At 55.5% G+C, this 20,209-nt stretch overlaps 9 protein-coding genes across 9 annotated transcripts; 3 read left to right on the top strand and 6 right to left on the bottom strand.

Annotated features, from left to right (window-relative positions):
• Positions 1 to 501: 501 nt before the first annotated feature.
• F5Z01DRAFT_690493 (uncharacterized protein) lies at positions 502 to 1,482 on the bottom strand (the record flags this gene model as incomplete). The annotated part of the gene is made up of 2 exons (XM_046266115.1): positions 502 to 1,101; positions 1,122 to 1,482. The coding sequence occupies 2 exons, from the start codon at positions 1,480 to 1,482 to the stop codon at positions 818 to 820; spliced, it is 645 nt and encodes a 214-aa protein (XP_046116627.1). The 3' UTR covers positions 502 to 817.
• Positions 1,483 to 2,450: 968 nt separating this feature from the next.
• F5Z01DRAFT_625330 (arsenical-resistance protein) lies at positions 2,451 to 3,781 on the bottom strand (the record flags this gene model as incomplete). Its single annotated transcript, XM_046261414.1, has 4 exons — positions 2,451 to 3,110; positions 3,180 to 3,266; positions 3,333 to 3,475; positions 3,541 to 3,781. The coding sequence occupies 4 exons, from the start codon at positions 3,779 to 3,781 to the stop codon at positions 2,451 to 2,453; spliced, it is 1,131 nt and encodes a 376-aa protein (XP_046116626.1).
• A 1,879-nt stretch (positions 3,782 to 5,660) lies between these two features.
• On the bottom strand, positions 5,661 to 7,306 carry F5Z01DRAFT_675812 (uncharacterized protein; the record flags this gene model as incomplete). The annotated part of the gene is made up of 5 exons (XM_046265187.1): positions 5,661 to 5,693; positions 5,761 to 6,168; positions 6,205 to 6,882; positions 6,969 to 7,045; positions 7,099 to 7,306. The coding sequence occupies 5 exons, from the start codon at positions 7,304 to 7,306 to the stop codon at positions 5,661 to 5,663; spliced, it is 1,404 nt and encodes a 467-aa protein (XP_046116625.1).
• A 1,465-nt stretch (positions 7,307 to 8,771) lies between these two features.
• F5Z01DRAFT_682515 (phosphate transporter family protein) lies at positions 8,772 to 10,494 on the top strand (the record flags this gene model as incomplete). The annotated part of the gene is made up of 2 exons (XM_046265769.1): positions 8,772 to 9,281; positions 9,361 to 10,494. The coding sequence occupies 2 exons, from the start codon at positions 8,772 to 8,774 to the stop codon at positions 10,492 to 10,494; spliced, it is 1,644 nt and encodes a 547-aa protein (XP_046116624.1).
• Positions 10,495 to 11,284: 790 nt separating this feature from the next.
• On the bottom strand, positions 11,285 to 12,116 carry F5Z01DRAFT_638196 (uncharacterized protein; the record flags this gene model as incomplete). Its single annotated transcript, XM_046262350.1, has 2 exons — positions 11,285 to 12,049; positions 12,105 to 12,116. The coding sequence occupies 2 exons, from the start codon at positions 12,114 to 12,116 to the stop codon at positions 11,285 to 11,287; spliced, it is 777 nt and encodes a 258-aa protein (XP_046116623.1).
• Positions 12,117 to 12,629: 513 nt separating this feature from the next.
• Positions 12,630 to 14,452, bottom strand: F5Z01DRAFT_660333 (major facilitator superfamily protein). The gene is made up of 4 exons (XM_046263825.1): positions 14,200 to 14,452; positions 13,258 to 14,133; positions 13,102 to 13,195; positions 12,630 to 13,033 (listed from the first exon to the last, which is right to left on the bottom strand). The coding sequence occupies exons 1-4, from the start codon at positions 14,353 to 14,355 to the stop codon at positions 12,786 to 12,788; spliced, it is 1,374 nt and encodes a 457-aa protein (XP_046116622.1). The 5' UTR covers positions 14,356 to 14,452; the 3' UTR covers positions 12,630 to 12,785.
• Positions 14,453 to 14,504: 52 nt separating this feature from the next.
• F5Z01DRAFT_690461 (Rhodanese-like domain-containing protein) lies at positions 14,505 to 16,183 on the top strand (the record flags this gene model as incomplete). Its single annotated transcript, XM_046266114.1, has 4 exons — positions 14,505 to 14,510; positions 15,367 to 15,456; positions 15,530 to 15,644; positions 15,717 to 16,183. The coding sequence occupies 4 exons, from the start codon at positions 14,505 to 14,507 to the stop codon at positions 15,899 to 15,901; spliced, it is 396 nt and encodes a 131-aa protein (XP_046116621.1). The 3' UTR covers positions 15,902 to 16,183.
• F5Z01DRAFT_738180 (uncharacterized protein) lies at positions 16,162 to 16,905 on the bottom strand (the record flags this gene model as incomplete). The annotated part of the gene is made up of 3 exons (XM_046266814.1): positions 16,162 to 16,191; positions 16,255 to 16,581; positions 16,651 to 16,905. 3 exons carry the CDS (start codon positions 16,903 to 16,905, stop codon positions 16,162 to 16,164), a joined length of 612 nt encoding a protein of 203 aa, XP_046116620.1.
• Positions 16,906 to 18,454: 1,549 nt separating this feature from the next.
• F5Z01DRAFT_682512 (flavoprotein-like protein) lies at positions 18,455 to 19,408 on the top strand (the record flags this gene model as incomplete). Its single annotated transcript, XM_046265768.1, has 6 exons — positions 18,455 to 18,750; positions 18,799 to 18,964; positions 19,019 to 19,048; positions 19,088 to 19,155; positions 19,180 to 19,197; positions 19,228 to 19,408. 6 exons carry the CDS (start codon positions 18,455 to 18,457, stop codon positions 19,406 to 19,408), a joined length of 759 nt encoding a protein of 252 aa, XP_046116619.1.
• Positions 19,409 to 20,209: the final 801 nt, after the last annotated feature.

Raw genomic sequence — 20,209 nt, 5'->3', positions numbered from 1 at the left:
AACTATAGTCAAGGCTCAGCGCGATTCAACTCGTGTTGCGTTGTTGTCCACCTTGTCGAGCAAAAAGAACTGCAAAAACATACAACAGCCGGTATTCGCTGGTCGTCACCGACCCAACTACTAATCAGCCCCTCAGGACTCTTTGCTGTCAGGACGCTGACAGCTTGAAGTGGAAGAACAGGCATCTAGAATAGACGCCCATAACCTCCGTTTCTGGAGGTTGTCATCCACGAGCGATGATCCACAGTACCGTTATGTCACATGACCGTCAACAAAACGGGCGATCCTTGAACGTCGATCAGTTGTTTGAGAGTGCAGGAAAATTGTTAGCCTCCATTAAGCGCCCAGGTCAGGGTGGGGTGTCTAAGGGGGTGGCTCTGATCCTTGCTCTTCGTTAACTCAAGAAAATGCAAGCGCTATCTGCTGCAGATAACGATAGCTCCCCGTTCACTCAAATAAAAGCTCGAGATGAGAGCGGACTGCTATCGCCGCATATGCCTCTATAGCCGACATATCCTATGCTTACCTTCACGTCTTGGAAGAGAACGCAATCTTCAACGTAGGTTCAATCATTAACATTTAGGATGACATGGGCCGTGACTGCACTAACCGCGTCTCGATGTCTACTGAAACCTCCGAATTCGAGCGATACCGAACGTGACGCGTAATTCAGCACCCCTAAGGCCTTTATTTAAGCCACAAGACATGTAGCCGCGATTATTTTATAGCCATGCCGGGCGAGCGGGGTTTTTCAGACAGCTGAAGCGCCAAAGGCGAGCCGCAACGTCCCACTTCGCCCTTTTTTACACATAACTAGCTATGTCACGGGCGTCTTTCTGAAGAGGACAGGGAACGTGTCCGGATCTATGGCTACGGAAAGGTACTTTTTCTTAATATTGCTACTTGTCTGGCTACGAAAATGGAGTGCGCGTAGGTCCGTGCGCGATCCACCCGCGTAGCTAGTATAGGGTAGTCTATTTCCTTCGCCGCTGAGCGGTCGAGCTATGACATTAGCCAAGTCCAACCGTGACGGAGACCAAATAGACTTCTGGTGCTCACGGACAAGGTAGTTGGCAAAGAGTCGACGAACAAGGGCCTCCACTTGTGTTAGAGTGACATACCAATGCGGTCACGATACCATAGGTTTTTTATTCCGGGCGTTTTATCTAGAACTTTACCCAACACATGCACCAAAGGCACTTCTAAAAAGTTATCTAGCTTCAAGGCTTCGATTTGATCAGTGTAGAGGTATTGGATAAAAGACTCTATACTAGTGGAACTAGAATTAAGCATTCCTGCTTCTTCTATTATAAGTTGCTGAGTGTCACGGTCTGGCCCACGAATGCATTCGTGAGCCGTTACCGCTGCGATGCAGCGCAAAAGACTAGGATATTTGTTCCCGAGTTCACACTGCATTCTCATGTGGAGCTTTTTCAAACAGAACTCAAGAGCAGCTGTGAGACTGATCGGCCGCGACCGCATGATTTATTTTCTTCCGAGTGGGCAGCAGGAGGGCTTTGGCTCACGTTCGAAATTCTCGTAGATATTCGCAGTGATCTCCCAATGCTCTATGACAGGGACTTTGTTTCTTCGGGTAGTCCTGGCTTCCTTGTCCGAGGCGGTGTGGAAAAGGCTTCGTTTACGTGAGAGGGCGCATAAGGCATTGATTCAGGTCTTCTAGCGCATTGACGGAGGCGGCAAGCGGCGACTAAGTAGGCAGGCGGTCTGCACCAAATAGAAACACAGGCCACCGCCTGCCTTCCTAGGCCGTCAGGCAAAAAATGGAAGCGAGCACAACAATAATCGCTTCAGAAGATGTTCAGGCAACAACGCGTGACATGGCTGCCGACCTGGAGCCACTAACGCGTCACCCCCAATCGTGGTTTTGTTCCGCATGCGGTGAAACATCTAAAGTTGCTTAGTGTTCAGCTTTGAAGAGTGCCACGTTTCGTGTGGTTGCCACTACGGTGGACTGTCGCCGACAGAACAAGACACAATGCATTGAACTCGCGAGCTTGCAGGCTAAGCTTTTTTGTTCTTAGCAGTGGAGCATGATGCAGCGTCGATCAAGCCTAGTAGGGGGTGGGAGAGTAGCCTGGGCCTTGAACGGGCTGCTGTCAGCTTGCAGAGGGCGCCGGTGTGCGATTGATCGCTGAAATAGATCGTCGTGATTATCGGGTATCATACGCTCCAGGCTGCCGTGAGCCAGGGTGCTTGGTGTCGTATATTTCTGTTTGCCTGTTTGGCTAGAGAACGCCGTACATCGCTGCCGGTCCACTGTAACCGCCGAGGCTCTACTGCGTTCGCTGCCCACCTTGACTGTGATGTACCTATTTTCGGCTAGATCTGCATAATATTTTACATACGGGATAGGCTTGAATGCCATTGAATAGAGGCCACGCTTCGTAACAGGGCAAGCCAACTAGCTACCAACCGCCTGTGGACCGAGTTCACAAGTTGTCAAACCGCCACCGCTTTGCCACGACACGGACAAGATATACAAGCCCAATCAAGACGGGCACCTCGATCAGGGGACCCACTGTCGCGGCCAGCGCCTGCTTGCTGTCCGGGCCGTATGCCGCGACGGCGACGGCGATGGCTAGCTCAAAGTTGTTGCTGGCTGCCGTGAAGCTCTGCGTCGCGGACAGCGAGTAGTTGAATCCGACGCGGCGTGCCATCCAGAGGGTGACAAAGAAGACGATGATGAAGTAGACGATAAGAGGGGCAGCCACGCGGACGACCGACACGATCTGTTGGACGACCTGGCGGCCCTGCGACGCGAAGAGCACGAGGACGGTGTAGAGAAGGCCGATAAGGGCCCATGGAGATATGTAGCGTATAAAGACGCGGTCGTACCAGTCTGCGCCGGCGAGCTTACGGAGGACAAACCGGGTAACCATAGCCACCCCGAGGGGGATGCCTAAGAAGACAGCGACGCTTATAGCGACGGTCGAGTAGGAAATAGTACTGGCCGCCGCGTCGCCGCCTATGACGCCTATGAAAAGTATAGCCATCGGGGCGTAGAGGACCATTTGCAGGAGCGAGTTGATTGCCACGAGAATGGCACAGTACTCGGCGTCGCCGCCGGCGAGGCCATTCCATATCAGGACCTGGTTGAGGAAGACAAGTGGTCAGCTGCTGGAATCCAGAATCCTCTGGTAGGTGAAGGCGGAACATACCATTGCGATGCACCTGGCAAGCCCAACGAGGATGAGACCCTCTCGCAAGCCCTCTTCATCGGGGAGGAAAGCCCAAGCTAGGCCAAGCTGCGGGGATTCCTGTCAGCAGCCGAACCGTGCTGGCGATTCGATACAAGACGACAGCACACGTACCATGAGAAAAGGGGCAATGATCCAGTTGATCAGGATGCTGAAGCCAATCTGCTTCCAGATGGCGCGGTGCGAGAAGACCTCGGGCAGCGCCTCGTACCGCACCTTGCACAAAATGGGGTACATCATGACGAGAAGGCCAATGGCTGCCAGGTGACACGAGATTAGCTAGATGATCAGACGGCTTACGGGGAATGGAGGGCCATGGTACCAATGGGGATAGACACATCAACAAACTTGCCCTGCTGAAGGGCCGGACCAATGTTGGGGACAAAATTGCCCAGGATGATGCCAATAGCCATGGCAAGGAAGATCCAGAGGGCCAGGAGCCTATCCAGCCAGCCCAGGGCCTTGAAGGCCGAGCTCTGGCCGGTTCCTCCGGTGGCCTGCTTCTCTCGTTCCCCGGCCTGCGGTGGCGCGAGGCCTTTTTCAGCGTCGGGATTGCGAGGCATCTCCTCGTTGGGCGCGGTACCCGTCGTGGACGAGCCGGCGTCTTGAAGACGATGGTTCTGATGGGACGCATCTGGCGGCGCCACAGGGCTGGGTCCGTGGGAGTGTGTGTACATAGTTCTCTATCAGCAGTCGACGGCGGGAGCGTTTGGCGTTTGGGGCCGGAGGTTGCAGCTGCTAATGCAGTGATGGCAAGTGATGAAGATTCTGGCACGGGCAGGCGATGATGAGCCACTGGAAAGGCTATTAAATAGACATGGAATCGGCTCAAGACGCCACTTCGATTGGCTTGCACGTGGAATGGTTCAAGGGCCGGGACTAGGTAGCCTACGTCGGTTCCGTCCATGACTCGCAGGTTCTCCCATAGTTCATTTTCTCTGGCGGACGCGGCCGGCCAATCAAGGGCGGGTGGTGACAGATGCCCCGATAGGACAGGATTCAGGAATCCAGGGGTTAACGGATGCTTCCACCCAGCCGTCAGCACTCCATGCCGCAACCAGCCATGCTAACCCGCTAGCGAAGAGAAGCTGCCGATTGGCCACTGGTTACATGTGCCAGACACAGGTCTTTGCAAGGAGGCACCCGACGTGCATTCAGCCGCGCACGAGCCCGGGCCTGGCGACTGGGCTGGCTGCGGAAAGGCACGTCACATGTACCGTATAAATGCATAAGTGTTGCCGCCATGTGCCTCGCTTGTGCTTCTTACTACGTTCTTCTGGGCGCCACTTCCTCCGCGTGAGACCCTTAGAATCACACACCGGCCTGCCGCGCCTACTCTCAACTTCCTGTCCATCCTCGCAACCTCCGTTGCTGGACCGACCCTTCCAGAAGCGCCCACTTGCACTAGAAGCCACCTGCACTAACAGCTTCCGAGACCTCGGATACCAGTCATGGATGATCCCACGAAGCCGAGGCACGCCGCCTACCCGGCTCCCTGAGCCATCCATCCGCGCACAGTGACACCCGGCCAGGTGCTAGACCTGCTGCGGAGCCCAGACACCGGTGGCCTTGGGCAGGCACCAAGCTTCGTCCTCGTCGCCCTGCGCCGTCATGACCACGAGGTATGTAACCCTTCCCCGACCACTTGCTTGGGTCGGCTCCGAGACCTGGACGCTGACCCTGGGGGCGTCCATCTATACAGGGCGGCACGATCCGGGGGTCTATCAACCTCCCAGCGCAGAGCCTCTATCCCACCATCCCGACACTATACAGCGTATTCCGGGCCGCCGGCATCCGCACAGTCATCTGGTATTGCGGTGCGTCGCCTGCCATCCTCCCGGAGGACAGTGCACTCTACATGTATGGACCATCCGTGCTAACCCTGCCCTTTGTCTAGGGTCCTCCTAAGGCCGCGGCAGCCGCGCTGCAGGATGGTTCGCCGACCACATCGCGGAGAACGGGGACGGAGGAATGGAGAGCACTATCTTGGCCGGTGGCATCCAGGCGTGGGTCGCCGCCGGCGGGGAGCACCTCGACTACATGCACGAATATGACTCGGCAAAATGATACCAACATCATCAGTAGGCGCGAGGCAGGCAGGCGAGAGGAATAATAGCCATGCTTGCTGCCGAATAACCTAGCAGGACCCTGTTTGTACAAGGGCCCTCTGCTCCACAGCGCGTCCATCACCCTTGACAGTGTTACCAACGCTATTTCAATACAGGAGCTATCGAGTAACGACGTACACAGAGCGTCTTGACATTGTACTGTGCTTTGCCCACAGCAGATCTTGGAAAGACCAGCCCCAACTGCGGTGTCATGCTGTGCCGCAAGGCCCCGTGGCGTGGCCCTCCCCGGCCGGGGCCGTGAGTGAATTGATGCCCCAGGAAATCTCTCCGCCATTTTGCCTAGGGCTGCATTTTTTCGACCTCGCCACCTTGCTCATTGCGCGACGTAGGGGGGCGGCATGAGGTCCTTCATCGCGGGATCAGCATTGACATCAGGCAGACAGGGTGTGAGGGCATGGTGAGTGTGTACGCACATTGTTGCTTTGCATGTCTGCGTCCATAGCGGAGCAGCACACATTGTTTTCCAGCGAGGGCGACGGCGCGGGACCCAGGCGCTCGACGCCTGTCTGCTCCGAGTCTCGCCGCGCGGCGCATGGGTAGGCAACCTGGAGCGGGAAAAAGAGGTACGATGACTTGGCGTAGACCCCGCCGATGGATATCTTTGCGATGATGGCATATGACGAGGCCACATAGTCGCCGCAGAAGCTCGGCTGCAGCCTCAGCGGTGGCTCGATGGGCACAGTGGCATGGGTGTGCCAGGGTATAGTATCCTCCTCAGCGGCAAGGGTCGGCCGGCTCGCCTCTTCTCGAACCGACTCTCCGCTTGGCCAGAAGGAAGCAACACTCGTCGTGCTCGCCCTCCGGGCGTCTCTTGTGCTCCACTGCAGGGACGAGAAGCTATGAGCCTCAAGCTAGACCGTGTCCGCGTGTAGCCGGATGCTCCTAGATTCGTTGACGGCTTCCCTATGTGGCGTCCCCGCCAGCTTCGTCCCGCTGTAGTAGGTCCTGATTTGGAGCACCGGTTCGACCTTTATGGACGCGGCACGGAGACGATGAAGGTCGGCCGGGCGGCCGTCGATGGTGATCCAGAGGATGCAGTCGGTTGCCGAGGCCTGTTCGGAATTGTAGACTAGAGGCGGGGGCTCTCGCGTCTCGAAAGTAACGTGCCCCAGCTTGCGGCCGACGAACGACCCCCAGACGGTCTGTCTGGCGGAGAGGACATATTCTTTGGGGAAGCAGCTGGTCTCGATTGGAGGCTGCGTCTCGAGGTAGGGCAGGCAGGTCAGGGGGTGGACGACATGGGCAGATTTTGGACGGCCCGGCGCTGCGTCTTCGGGAGGGCCGGAGTACTGTACGGAAGCCCGCAACAAGTACGATATGAAGACGCTCGGTGGCACGGGCCGGCTCCAGGCGGTGAGCGCTGAGCGCTGTATATCGAAGGATGGTGGCAGCGGCTTGCACCTGTCTTCAGTCCGGTCACTGGTCCGGTCGAGCCCGGGGGGGATGACGAGCACAAAGGGGACCGTGTAGACCCTCTGGCCATCCTCCACCTTGTGGTCATCATCCAGCTTTACGCGGTGGCTGAGGTGGAGGAACTAGAGAGGGGGGAGATTCGTGTCAGTGAGGGACGCTGTTGGACCACGGGTGCCTGCCACGTCCACAGTGACAGTGTAGACTCAACTCTTTCCGCTCTGAAATGGTCTCGGTACATGCCATCGCGGGACGGTACCGCGTCCTCGGTCATGACGGACTGTATGCCTTTGTGCGGAAGTGATCAGCTTCTGATTAGAGAATGGGGCGCAGGTCGTTACCTTGCAGTGACACCTCGACCCAACTGCCACCCATGGCAAGCCCTGTCTTGATGCGGTAGGACCCTTTGAGGGTGTCGCCCGGCCGTACGAGGCAGACGCTCGACGAGTACAAGCCGGACCTGAAGCCACTTTCCACCGTGAAGGCGAGATCCAAGTGGACGGGACCTTGGTCCGAAGACGTTGTCCAGCGATGCTTGTCTGTTTCCATGACCAGCACGCTTGCGGTGGCCAGAGCGTGGTCTCGAGTGTCTCAGAACGATCAACAGAACGTGAGCCGCAGGTCACATTATATACACAAAGAGACAGCCACTCGACCACTGTCTTCCTTGGCCAAACGGCTGAGGGCCACAGCCGCTTCTAGTCGTCTGTCTGCCTGGTCGTCCGACCTGTTGCTTATTCATTCACAGCCCAGGCAAAGTCGGGCGCAGAGACGGCGAACCGCAGAGGAGCGATGCATGTCATGACCAACATTTGATTGGGCCGTCGAGCCTCCGGTGGGCAGAAGGGGCCGCACTCTTTCGTCTAGACGTTGCATGTGATGACTGTAGGTGGGGTGGACGGACGTAGGCCCTTGCTGGTCTAAAGTGTGTGGCGGGCGCTCCACCGAGTCTCTACACTTGGCTTCCTGGCCAGGCTTGGCAAGGACCCAGACGAGATGCTGGTGCTCATATGAGCAGGCCAATCCCATCGAGGGCATCTGTCAGTCCCGCAGCGACTTTTCAAGGCTTGCACCAGCGTCGGTCCAATTAGGCGTCGTTGCCTTTTGGATCGAGGTGGTCGGCAACGACATGTCCCACTATGACTACCTCGAGTCACAAGTCCTGTCTCGCGCAACACCGTCGGAGATGGCGCTGCTATGAACCACCCTCTCGGCCAGCGTTGGACAGCACCTAATGCGCCCTGCAATGAACTGACACCTCGTGGCGTGGCGAGTTTGGCGGGCGTGTTCGTCGGGGTGGGGTCTCATGTCCATGTTCATATCCATGTCTATGTTGCCAAGGCTCGTTACCCGCGCGATAAGGACAATAGAAGAGCTCCCAGGACGCTCGCTAGGGTGTCCACGACAATGGGGACAGATATTGTGCCACCTTCACATGCTACGTGTGAATTGTGCTCCCAAGCCGGATCTTGGAGCCCTCTAGGCAGGCCACTTGGAGACTGTGGGCTCACCACCGACAGGGAGAGTCCCTGCATCACAGGAAGCGCTTAGCTCTTCATGGTCAGAACATTGCTAATTGAAAATAAGACTCTAGAATATGGAGCTGCTAACCAGACACCTGCTAAAGCCCCGGGACACTCCAACTTGACCACCTTGGCCCACCATTGGCTAGTGTCGGAGGTCCAGGATTTGCTAGTGAGCTTGTGTTTCTCCCTCTTAGTCGATTGAAGGAAAAATTGGAGAGGTCCCGCGAAGAGCTCTGCCATTCATCGTCGTTGTCCATCCCACGTGTCTCTCTCGCGGTGCTTGCTGTAGGAGCATGAGGACTTCTATATAGACCTCCAAGGCACCATAGAGCCAGCATCCTGAACTACTACCTCTCTTGTTCTTCAGAAGTAGTTCCCTATCTATCTGTCCCTGCTCTACCCCTTTGTTCCCAACTCGTCCATCTTCCTCTCATTGCTGCTTACTGCGCCTACTCCGACCCGCAGGTCAAGACGTCCATCGGCTCACCATGGCGCCAGCTCTGCCGCAGTACTGGTGGATTCTCGCCATCACCACCGTCGCCTTCTGTCTGAGTGCCTTTGGCAATGGCGCGAACGACGTGGCGAATGCCTTTGCCACTTTGGTGGCAGCGCGCTCTCTGACCATGGCCCAGGCGGGCATCGTGTCCGTCATTGCAGAGTTCTTTGGCGCCGTCGTCCTGGGATCCCGCGTGACTGACACAATCAAGAACGGCATCATTGGACTCGATCGCTTCCGCAGCAACCCTGCCGCCCTCCTCGTCGCCATGGGCAGCGCCGAGATAGCTTCTGCGACCTGGCTTCTCACTGCCACAAAGCTCGGCTTCCCCGTGTCCACCACCCACACAATCGTAGGTGCCCTCGTCGGAGCGGGCATTGGCGAACAGTCATCTATCACCTGGGAATGGAAGGAGGGCAGCGTATCCCAGATTGCTGCTTCATGGGTCATCTCCCCGCTCATGGCCGTGTCCGCCATCTTGTTTGCCACGCTCAAGTACGCCGTCCTCGAGCGCAAGAACGCATTCAAAAAGGCGCTTAGGGCAATTCCGTTCTACCTTGCCTTTACCGGCGCTATCCTAGCTCCTAATCGAAACGCCCGGCGCCCCTTCGCTGGAGGATCTGGGTGCAGGTGTCGCCTGCGGCATCATGTTCGGCACCTTCTTTGGCGTCCTGGCGCTCTCTCACGTCTTCTTCAGACCGTACTTTCACCGCGTCGTCATCCTCGCCGATCCACGGATCCGCCCTTGGCATTTACCTCTCGGCCCGCTCCTGTGGCGGGAGAATCCGCCCCTCTACTTCCCGGGCAAAGAAACCATGCTGGTCGACCACTACCAGAGCGCACACGACAAGACGTCCACAGACGGAAACCAGCCGTCCGTCGTCGACCAAAACACCTCGAGCACGGGTACGGGAATGGTTGCAAGCGAGACACGGACCCCCAAGCAGGTCCCAGAAGAAGGCAATGCCCCTGGGGACCTGGAGGGCCAGTCCGCAGCGGCCAACCTGCGTCCCATGAAACGCCAGCCGGAGCCGGAAGAACGCTTCCTCGGCCCGACGGATCATCTCCCCTTGTATCATCCGAGGAGGATGGGCAGCTACGTTGTCTACTTTCTGCTGCAGGGTGTCACTCGGGACTGTGTCACGCACTCATCGGCGCATCTAGGAGCGGTGCACAGCAAGGCGCCCCAGTACGACAACCGCATCGAACATCTTTGGACGTACGCCCAGGTCACGAGCGCCGTTATGATGTCAATTGCCCACGGCTCTAACGATGTTGCCAACGCCGTTGGCCCCTGGGTGGCAGTGTACGAAACATACACGACTGGAGAGGTTGGCGAGGACAATGACACACCTGTCTGGATCCTTGCGATTGCTGGTCTGCTGCTCGGGCTGGGGTTCTGGTTCATGGGACACCACATAGTCAGGGCACTCGGTAATAAGATCACCCAGCTCAGCCCAACCAGGAGTTACGCGATGGAGCTCGGGGCAGCCATCACTATCTTGCTTGCCAGCCGCTTGGGGCTGCCCGTGAGCACTACGCAGACGTTGACCGGGGCTGTTGTCGGCGTTTCTCTGATGAATCTGGACCTTGGCGCCACGAATTGGAGGCAGCTCGCCTTCATCTTCTTGGGCTGGGTCCTGACCCTTCCATGCGTCGCCACAATCGCCGGACTGCTTACGGCCATGAGCCTCAACTCCCCAAGGTTCGACTGAGGATGATGCCCAGGTGCGTATCGGCACAACCACCTTGGCCTGCTGGGCTCAGAACGCCGCGACAAGCCCTCCGTTGCTCCGAAGCGACAAGGTAGCGAGGAGAAAATGGTCTATTCCGTCTGGTCCACAAATCTTGTCCTTCTCGTTTGCCGAGAAGCTCAAGATAAATTAAGCCTCTGTATCATCTGCGTTCAGGTCCTCAGGGCATGCCGTGACTCGTGTTGGTCGCACACAAATAGGCACAGGGTTCCACAAGCCGATCACAAACAATACCACTAGTAGGACAACGTCGGAGAAAAGGAAGAACTACACGTGCTCGCGGAGGTTGACAGAGAGGATGGAGCGTTGATTGGGCTTTCGTGCAACACCTTCTTAGCTTAGCATATCAAAAGAGCCGCGAGTCCTAGGGAGGCCATGACTAGCCCAGATACCGGAGCACACTACGCAGTAGCTGCGTTGCCGTTACTTCTTATTCGTTGCTTCCATGCGATCATAGCCTGCAATCTGAACAAGAGCTCTCTAATCTCCTGCGAACCCCAAAGCGACCCACCGCCTTGCCCATTTCGCTGTCCTAGACGCTCGCGGAGGCCATGCTACATGCATGTATACACAGCGAGAAGATCTGGGGGTTTCCGGACTTGAATCTGAACTGCTTCAAACAGACAGAGAAATAGCAACTAAATTAGGCCATTGTATCCAGTAACTGGAACACGCGGGAATTCTGAACAAGACAGTCGTCTGATTCTTCACAGTGCAGCAGACCACGGACCTGGTCGGAATCCACACTGTTCTACAGCCCAGTTAAGATTTCAATCGCTGTCTTGCAAGATAGTCCTCTGTTCCAGTGGCCTGAGACGGAAACAGGTGAGTCAGGTGGGCAAAAGCAGTCCGTCACCGGTGGGAGTATGTCTGTGCGGCTACCATCATCAGGGAAGCTATCATTACAAATGAAGGAGATACTCGCACGGTCTGGGAGTTGAGTGGTGGGTGAATCGTAGGAAGGACCCTTCTGGTGGTCGCGGTTTGTGGTGGCGACGCCACCCCTCTCTGCTACATCTGCTGACCGAGTCGATCTAGCAGGAGCTGGAGTTTCCAGTCCGCGACTTGTTATAGACGACGGGGAGTTGAAGGGTGGCGTACTTAGAGGCCGTGGAATATTGTCCATGTCCTGTGGATAGGTCGCGATTGTGCGTGACTTGTCGGTAGACGGCTGTTTCATCGCATTGCATCGTTGTGCGCGAGGCGAAAGTGGACTAGTGCCTCTCTGAAGAAATTCTCGATGGCATGGATTGGGTTCAGTGCCAATAGACCCCGTCAGCGAGAGGTGAGCATCGATATCATGTTGCGAAACCCCCCGGAGATGGAGTAGGCCACGGAGATGTTTATTCTCCCATGCAACAGCCTGAGCCACCCGCTGCATGCCAATGCTGGCCTGAACGCCCCGACGTTCGTAGTCCTGGAGTTTGTGTTGAAGCTCCTCAATTAGTTGCCGACGCCGCGCACGTGAGCGACGCTGGTTATCGCGATTCTGGACCGCAGGGGCCGGGATCCGGTTCTATGCGCGCGAGCAAGTCAGAGGTTATCTGTCGGCATGGATTGGTATGGCATACCTTTCTAGGCATTGGGGATCAAGAATGTGCCCAAAGAGTTGAGGAACAGGCTCATGTGATGCAGAGGACATTTAGCAGGGACGTGTTGGATTTGAACATTTTTCCAAAACCACCCCTTTAGCGCACAACGATGAACGATGATGGCCGAAGGATCCACGTGGGCGGCATGTCAGAAGTGGGACCATGATGTACTCCTACGAAAGGACACCTGTCATGCCCCGATTGTCATTGGTTGGGAAGATGGCGCCAGGCATGTATGAGGCACCTTTTCACTCTTCTCAGTGTTCCGTTTCTGACAATATCTGAAATATCTAATCCAAACGTATCTATAGAAGATAACTAATTTGTGGTAGTGAAATAGAAGATTTTGTATGTATTGTAGCCGAAAGTGGTGCACTCGGTGGGGTGGTGCATCCGACATGTTGCGAAGGTCTATAACGTGCCTCTCGGCCCGATGGATGAAGTTGCTTGTCGTTGCCGAGCTAGACACAGTAATGGACAGAATCAGCGAGCTAATGACACTTGGTGCATATGTTTTGTCAGATCGTCACTGATTGCCCATACGTGGGTTGAGAGCATAGTCACACTGCAGCATTCGAATTTTGACGCTGCCCTCATTCGAGGAGATATTTGATGTCATAATATATTCATGAGTCTCAAGGAGCATCAGACGGGTATTCGTTAATGGCAAGTCATTTGAAAAATGAGCCTAAGCTTATTATTGAAGTCTTTGCACTTCTTCGATCCCCTGTCCTCTGCGATACGTGCTCTGGCCCAGGTGGCGCCTGCTTGTGCTCTACGGACCCTACACAGCTCCCACAAGAATACACTTACGACAACATAAGAAACGCCGGCGAACACCTGGGCGTAGATGTAGGACCTCGAGCCGAGACTTGACTGCCTGATCTCAAGCGCTATAACCTCGGCAACTACCATGATCACAACGTCAGTTCCTGGCAAGCGAACGAACGGCTACGGCCGTTTAGGCCATACTCACATAGACTAGGCAGTGCCACTGAGATCCAGACAAGGTTGAGCAGGGCGGGTAGTTGCTTTAAGCCGACGACATCTGCTGCCAGTGGACCAATGACCTGTGTAAATCAGCGTCTGCAAAATTATCTGTCTGTAAGAGTGCGCGAGGGGTAAAACGCACCGCCCAGAAGACACCCAAGATAGCGCCGCTGACGATGGCAAACACGACCAGCGCGGCATATGTCGTGCTCGGAAGCCAGAGGACGAAGATGAGCAGGCCACAGGTCAGGGTGAGGATACCAGCAACATGCACCCTGCCGAAGCGATCGCTCGCGTAGCCGATGAGGGGACGCCCGAGCGCCGTGCCCAGGTTCAAGAACGTGGCAATATTGGCCGCATCCTGGGAAGAGCTGCCTATGGCGCGCGCGTAGTCGGCCAAGGAGAACATCAAGGTGATGTACCCGAACATGAGGACGACACTCCAAGACAGGAGTAGGTTGACTTGATACGAGCGGAGCAGGTGGGCGTTGAAGATACGCAGATCAGGCTGGATTTCTGCGTTGCGCGATCGAATCAGGAGCGTCGCTGTCAGATTGACAAGGAAGACGACAGCGGCTGTGATCCTCAGGGACCAGCGGAAGCCGAGTGTGTCGAGCATGGCGGCAGTCGAGAAACACACTATCAGACCACCGATGCCAGACCCGGCTGAGCAGATGCCGTTGGCGAGGCTGCGCCTCTTCTCGAACCACTGGGGCACGACGGTGGTGGCGGGAACGTTTATGAGGCCAATACCAGCACCGACGCACAAACCTTGGGTCAGGTAGAGATGCCACACGCGTGAGGCGAAACTGGCTGCGATGAGACCGCCAGAGAGGAGAACCACACCGCCAAGCATGGGGCCTCGGACGCCCCAAGGGTGCCGAGAGGCAACAGTTGCGAAAGGCGAGACGAGCACAGCAAAGGCAAAGTTGAAGCCCCCGATGAGGGCATAATCCAGGGGTCTGCCCTCGGCGAAGAGATTGTTTGACAGGTAGTGGGCGAGGTAGACGCTGTAGCCCTGCAATCGCGGGACGGCTCCCAGTCAGTTAGGTGGGAGTAGCTGGTCGTAGATATTGCTACGTACCGCCGCGACACCCCATGTGAAGCCGTTTACGAGGAACTGCGCGAGCACGCAGACCCAGCCGTAGCCTCCATCGGGAGGTGGTGGTGATCCAGGGCCGTCAGGGTGATCGTCACCATTTGGCCGCGCAGCAGAGCAAGCCTTGCTGCCAGTCGCCATCTTGTTTCGTGACTGTTTTGACAGCGCAGTATACTGGTCTATATAGAGGCGGCAGTTGTGTGCTTAGGGAGGGGATTGAGCGGGGAAAAGGATGGAGGTGAAGCCTCCAACAACCCCGACCACCACACTACCACGGGTACATGCATTAAATGCATGTAGGTGTGATGACTGTTCGTCGGCCCGGGATGGACAGAGCCGTGAACTGCCTATTTATTGTACGACAAGCTACATACATGGCGCACTGACAATTGGGGGGAATTATTCGAAAAATGATGAATTAGAGTGCTTCTTACTTAGGCCTGACTATGCACCGGGCTATATTGCAGATTATGGCAACATCTTGCTATCCATCTATATGATTATGCGACTAGTAACATGTTTAATGTTACGTTATAGTCCTTGGAATCGAAACGGTCCTACCAAAGTGTTGAACAGAACTTCTGAACCCAACGCACCATTCTCTGCCCATCTGCTCATGCTTTGCGAGACCCCCATCGCCTGGCCACTATCAGCACCAGCACCAGATATACCAGCCCGATCAAGACCGGCACCTCAATCAAGGGTCCCACCGTTGCGGCAAGTGCTCGCTGACTGTCCGGCCCGTACGCAGCTCTAGAGAGTGGGCCAAGGCGGCAATGGCCAAGAAACTTCGAATGGCGTTGCGGGTCGTTCCGGTTCTTCATTTGCCTGCGCAGGTGACCAATCAGAGACAGGGCGTGACAGATGGCCTCTTCCTCACCTTTTTCCTCTTCTCTCGCTGGTGCATTTGTAAATAGTGCAGCCACTACCAGCATGCCTCGTGTACTATCCCGGCCGCATTCACTTCCGGGTACCCTCAGACTTATTCACGAGCTTTCGTCCCTGCTGTCTACAACCAGTCACCTCAAACAGAGAACAAGACAGATCATTCGCCCACCTCTACTCCCCGCCATAGAAGCAACCACCAAGCAGTGGCACGCCGCCTATCTAGCGCCTCGAGCGGTCGATCTGCGCAAACTGACACCCGGCTAGGTGCTGGACTTGCTGCGGAGCGCGGACACTAGCAGCGGTGGGCAGGCACTAAACCTGATACTAGTCGACCTGCGCCGCAATGACCACGAGGTACGTCCGCTTCTAACTCGTGCCTTTGTCCTCTGCTCGAGATCTTGCCGCTGACCGGGAGGCATCGACACAGGGTGGCACGATTCGCGGATCCATTAACCTCCCAGCCCAAAGCCTCTATCCTACTATCCCGACGCTATATAGCATGTTCCGCGCCGCCGGCATCCGGACGGTTATCTGGTACTGCGGTGAGTTGCCTGTAGCTTTCGTAGACTTTTTCATACCTGGGAACATTCCTATTAACGCTGCCTCCCGTCCAGGGTCCTCCCACGGCCGTGGTAGCCGAGCCGCCAGATGGTTTGCTGACTATATTACGGAGCGCGAAGACGTAGAAATAGAGAGTGCCATCCTGGCCGGAGGTATTAAGGCGTGGGTCGCCGCCGGCGGCGAGCACCTCGACTATATGCATGAGTACGATGCGACCAAATGGGACCAGCAGGTGTGATGAGGTGGAGCGGCGGCCTATTTTGGAATGACTAGTGGCCACAATCACCTTGTATGTTTACAAACAACTGCTCTAGACAGCGCTCAACTTCCAAGGGTGCCATGATTCGTATAAAATCGCTGCGTCCTAAGGCTCCGCTCCGCTCCGGATCACGGAGGAGAAGCCGGAGCCGAATCCGGATCGGAGTGGAGTCCGTATCGGGCCTTGGTGTGATTTCCCTGGCCAGGAAGGACTAAAGCCCCGGAGTCCTTCCAGCCTCATCACGCTGCATACAGAGGGGGCACCGGGTCCTATACGTAGGGGTCAGCGTTTCTATCATGCTGACAAAGAGGGCATGTTACTAGTCTACGCACATTCTCACACTGTACGTCTGTGTCCACGGCGGTGCAGCACACGTTGTCCTCAGGCGACGACAATAATGCTGACAGCGCGAGGCCCCGACTGTCCTCTTCTTTGTGCACTGAGTCCTTCTGCGCGGAGCTCGGTGGCAGCTTCAGTGGTGGCTTGATGGGAATATTGAAGGCTATATGCCAGGGCGGGCTCTCCTCTTCGGCGGTCGTGGCAGGAGCGGCGCTCACTGTGCCCCCTCTGCGTACGTCTCTTGTGCTCCACTGCAATGGCGAGAAGCTGTGCACGTTGAGCTGGATCGTGTCCGTGTGGGGCTGGATCCAGCTAGACTCCTGCACGGATGTCCTGCTCGGATTACCCGTTAGTTTCGTCCCGCTGTGATACGTTCTAATCTAAAGCACCGGGTCGACCTTGATGGAACCTGCGCGCAGACGATGAAGATAGAACGTGTGGCTCTTGATAGTGATCCACACAGTGCAGTGCGTCGCCGAGAGCTGCTTAGAGTTATAGATGAGGGGCGGTGGCTCTCGCACCTCGAACGTGATGCGCCCTAGATTCTGCCCAAGAAGCCAACCCCAGGCGGTCTGGCTAGCAGAGAGGACGTACTTGTCCGAGAACTTTGCGCTAGAGTAGTGCGCGCAGCTGCTAGTTCTCATGTTTAAGAGCCTTTACAACCCGTTGTAATTCAACGCTCGCCTGTACACACTCGCGCTCCAAGCGGGCAAGTTTCTCTTGTAGTTCCTGGACGAATTCTTTACGGCGAGCCCGCGAGCGACGCTGATTATCTCGGTTTCGGGCCGCGGGTGCGGGTATCCTGATCTGCAGAGCGTCAGTCAGCAATGAGTGCCTGGACGGGTCAGAGCGAGGGCGCTCCGGATGAGCGGAGCCAGGCCTTTCTGGGCATGGTGACAATATACAGCCTGGAGAGGGCGTTGTTCCTCGATAGGAATTAAGGTGACGATCTTCCCGCACGTTCAGAGAACAATTTAATAACCATCGACAGACCGGCTGCCGGATTTATCGGGAGAAGTGTTCTTCTGGCCATCCGGGAAAGGGTCACGATGACTTCACATCAATGGATGTGTTAAGGGCGGAGATATAACAAGACCACTTGTCTTACTTTGGATTCGTCAGCGCTAGTACGCTGCATTAAGCCTAACCTACTAGGAGCAGTGGGTTCAAACTTCGAGCTCCGTACTTGTCACGTGGATTCATTGTGATTCATCTGCGAATGCCATTTTGAAAGGGCATTAGTGTCAAGCATCCCACATCAATTATTGAGCACATCCAGTGGTGCGCCGGTAGCGTAAGTTGCAGCGGACCCCGTCTATACGTAAATCCACTCTCTTGCAGCTTCACCTCGACGAACCGTACAAGCCTGCTTTGAGCCCATCGCCAACCCTAATCATAAGTGACTAACAGGGCTGTCCTGCGAGGATAGAGCTGCTGCCCGCGAATCAGGGCATCGTAGCATTATCAACGAATATACTGATTGTTTCACCACCGACAGCCTTACCGCGGCGTCTAGACCGATCAAGATAATGAAAGTTGCCTACACAGCCAAAGTTCAGCTACGCAGTTGTGATGTGTTTACACAACGGCATCTGCCACACCTGGCCCCACCGGGTATGCTCAATAACAGTTGTGTCAGTGGTTACTCGTACCGCACCCCACCTCGTCCACCTAAGACGAGGTGGGGCACGGCACGAGTAGTGATCCCTTTTGAAAACTTCGCCGTTTTCAGAGGGACATGTGTCACGCCCCTGTTATGATTGGTCAAGATCAGAGCCACGTGTACCCTGCGGGCGATTTGCGCGTCCGTGGCTTTTGTGCTGGAGGCCCAGGTTGGGTCGGGTAATCTATCCGTTCAAACCTTGCCAAGGTATTAGAGCCTACACTCGTAATTGCTGCTTGATAGCAATTGGTCACTAGTCAAGGAATGGAGAAGACGCAGGCTCATTCCATAGCGAGTTAGCAAAACCGCCTTTGTGAGCTGATCACGGATAGAGCAATTTCCCGTTTATGCGCTTAGGCGAGGTGGTAGTCAATACCTTGCGGCTTCCAACTCGTCAATCCCATCTCCATTGAAGTCACTGCTCCCACGCAGGCATGGGCACTCGCTTCCGCATAGCGAATATCTGGCGTTCGTCAACTCTTAGGCCTCAGTTGCCGCGATATCATAGGCTTCCTTTTCCTTCCGTCGTCATGTCATCCTTATTGCCCGAGAAAGCGGTTCACAGCCATGCCAATGGGTCATTCTCGCAGTCTGCGAAGGTCAACAAAAGCGTGGCCCCAGCACTAGACCTATCAATTGGCGAGGCAGAAGATGACTCTGACATCAGGGCTAAATACAGGCCATTTATCTTGGATCACGAGGACACAGCAAGCGACTGGGTTTCCGAACTAGAGCTCGACACAGTTATCGACTTGGCTCAGGCCAATCTAGAAATGACAGGCTCCCGACTCAAGATTCTTGTTCTATATGGGAGTCAACGACAACGGTTAGTGATGTGACCTTGTGCCCAGAGGCGTTAGCTGACGCATTATAGATCCTATTCCAAGCTGGCAGCATTTAAGGCCGCTCGTATTCTCTATCGGCTTGGGTGTGACGCGCGCGTCTATAATCCTTCGCAGCTTCCTATCCGTGATTCCGTGTCGACGGACCACCCAGCCGTACAGGAACTTCGCGAGCTGTCACTGTGGAGCGATGCACACGTCTGGTGCTCGCCAGAATAGCATGGTAACTTGACGGCCGTCTTCAAGAACTAGATCGACTGGATCCCGCTATCCACTGGTTCTGTGAGGCCGACATAGGGCCGAACCTTGGCTATCGTTTAGGTAAATGGCGGCAGTCAGTCCTTTAACACCGTCAACAGTCTTCGAATTCTGGGTCGGTGGATAAGGATGTTTACTATCCCGAACTAGTCTAGCATCCCGACAGCGTTCAAGTAGTTCGAGGATGAGGGTGGCGATGGCAGCGGTAAGGCTCGTTTGCTGCTAAGTGGCAACCGTGATAGACTGGTGGACTGCATGGAGGAGTTGGTTAAGTACACGATTCTCATGCGCCCTCATCACGCACTGTTCGGAGACCGATACAGCGAACGGAAGGAGAGCGCTGCCAAGGCGGTAAAGAATTTTTCCAATAACGCTGTGAATTGAGATTGGTATTTTAGACATATCTCAACACAACTTTTATAGACCAAGGAGGACACATGGAATATAGACGGAGCCGTCTCCAATGCAAATGCCGCGAGTCGCAAACGCAATTAGTCGAAAGCAACGCATGTGCGCAGAAATGTGATGCGAACAGGCATGACAGAAAATTTCTGCTGATCTCAGAAACTCGATCTTTAGAAAATTGGCCGATTTGTCTCTAGCTAATAGCCCCGTAGTGCTGATTTGGGTCGTTCAAGTGCGGTGATAAAGAAGGCAGCGGTGACAAAGAAGGCAGGCGCTCTGCGATACAGACCATTTCGTTCCTGCCGGACACATTGTGAGCATGATCTTATTGCGGACGGCGTTAGCTTCGTGATCTCCGCCAAATGCATGAGCGTCAGTGCGGTTCGGGCAATGGCAAAGCAGCCGGCAGCCCTCCCCACACCCCTGCCCCTCTTGTCCTCCCACAGCCGGCACGGCGATACAACGCTGGCTTCGCGAAGGAAATGGGCAACGAGTCTGCGGATGACATGGTGCCTACCTACCGTCTACGAAATGTCAATAGTGATGGTATTAGTTGTTCATCTCGACCTCCAAACTTGCAGCGTAAATGGCGCTCAAGCTGGTCCAGGTTCCTTGCGGTCGTTGCATCAGGGCCAGCAGCACTTAAAGCCATCGACGAGGTCAGCACCTCAACAACCATTGCAGGCCTGAATTTTGCATGGAAAGGGTCGGGTTCTAGGGGTGCAGGATGGCGATTAAGTTCTATTGTGGCTCTCGAAGTATTGTTTCTAGTATCCTCCG

Source organism: Emericellopsis atlantica (assembly GCF_019669845.1).
Source record: "Emericellopsis atlantica unplaced genomic scaffold F5Z01scaffold_20, whole genome shotgun sequence".
In the NCBI taxonomy this organism is placed as follows: domain Eukaryota; kingdom Fungi; phylum Ascomycota; class Sordariomycetes; order Hypocreales; family Bionectriaceae; genus Emericellopsis; species Emericellopsis atlantica.
The sequence above is the reverse complement of the archived record's forward strand: the minus strand, read 5'-3'. Positions and strand labels throughout refer to the sequence as shown.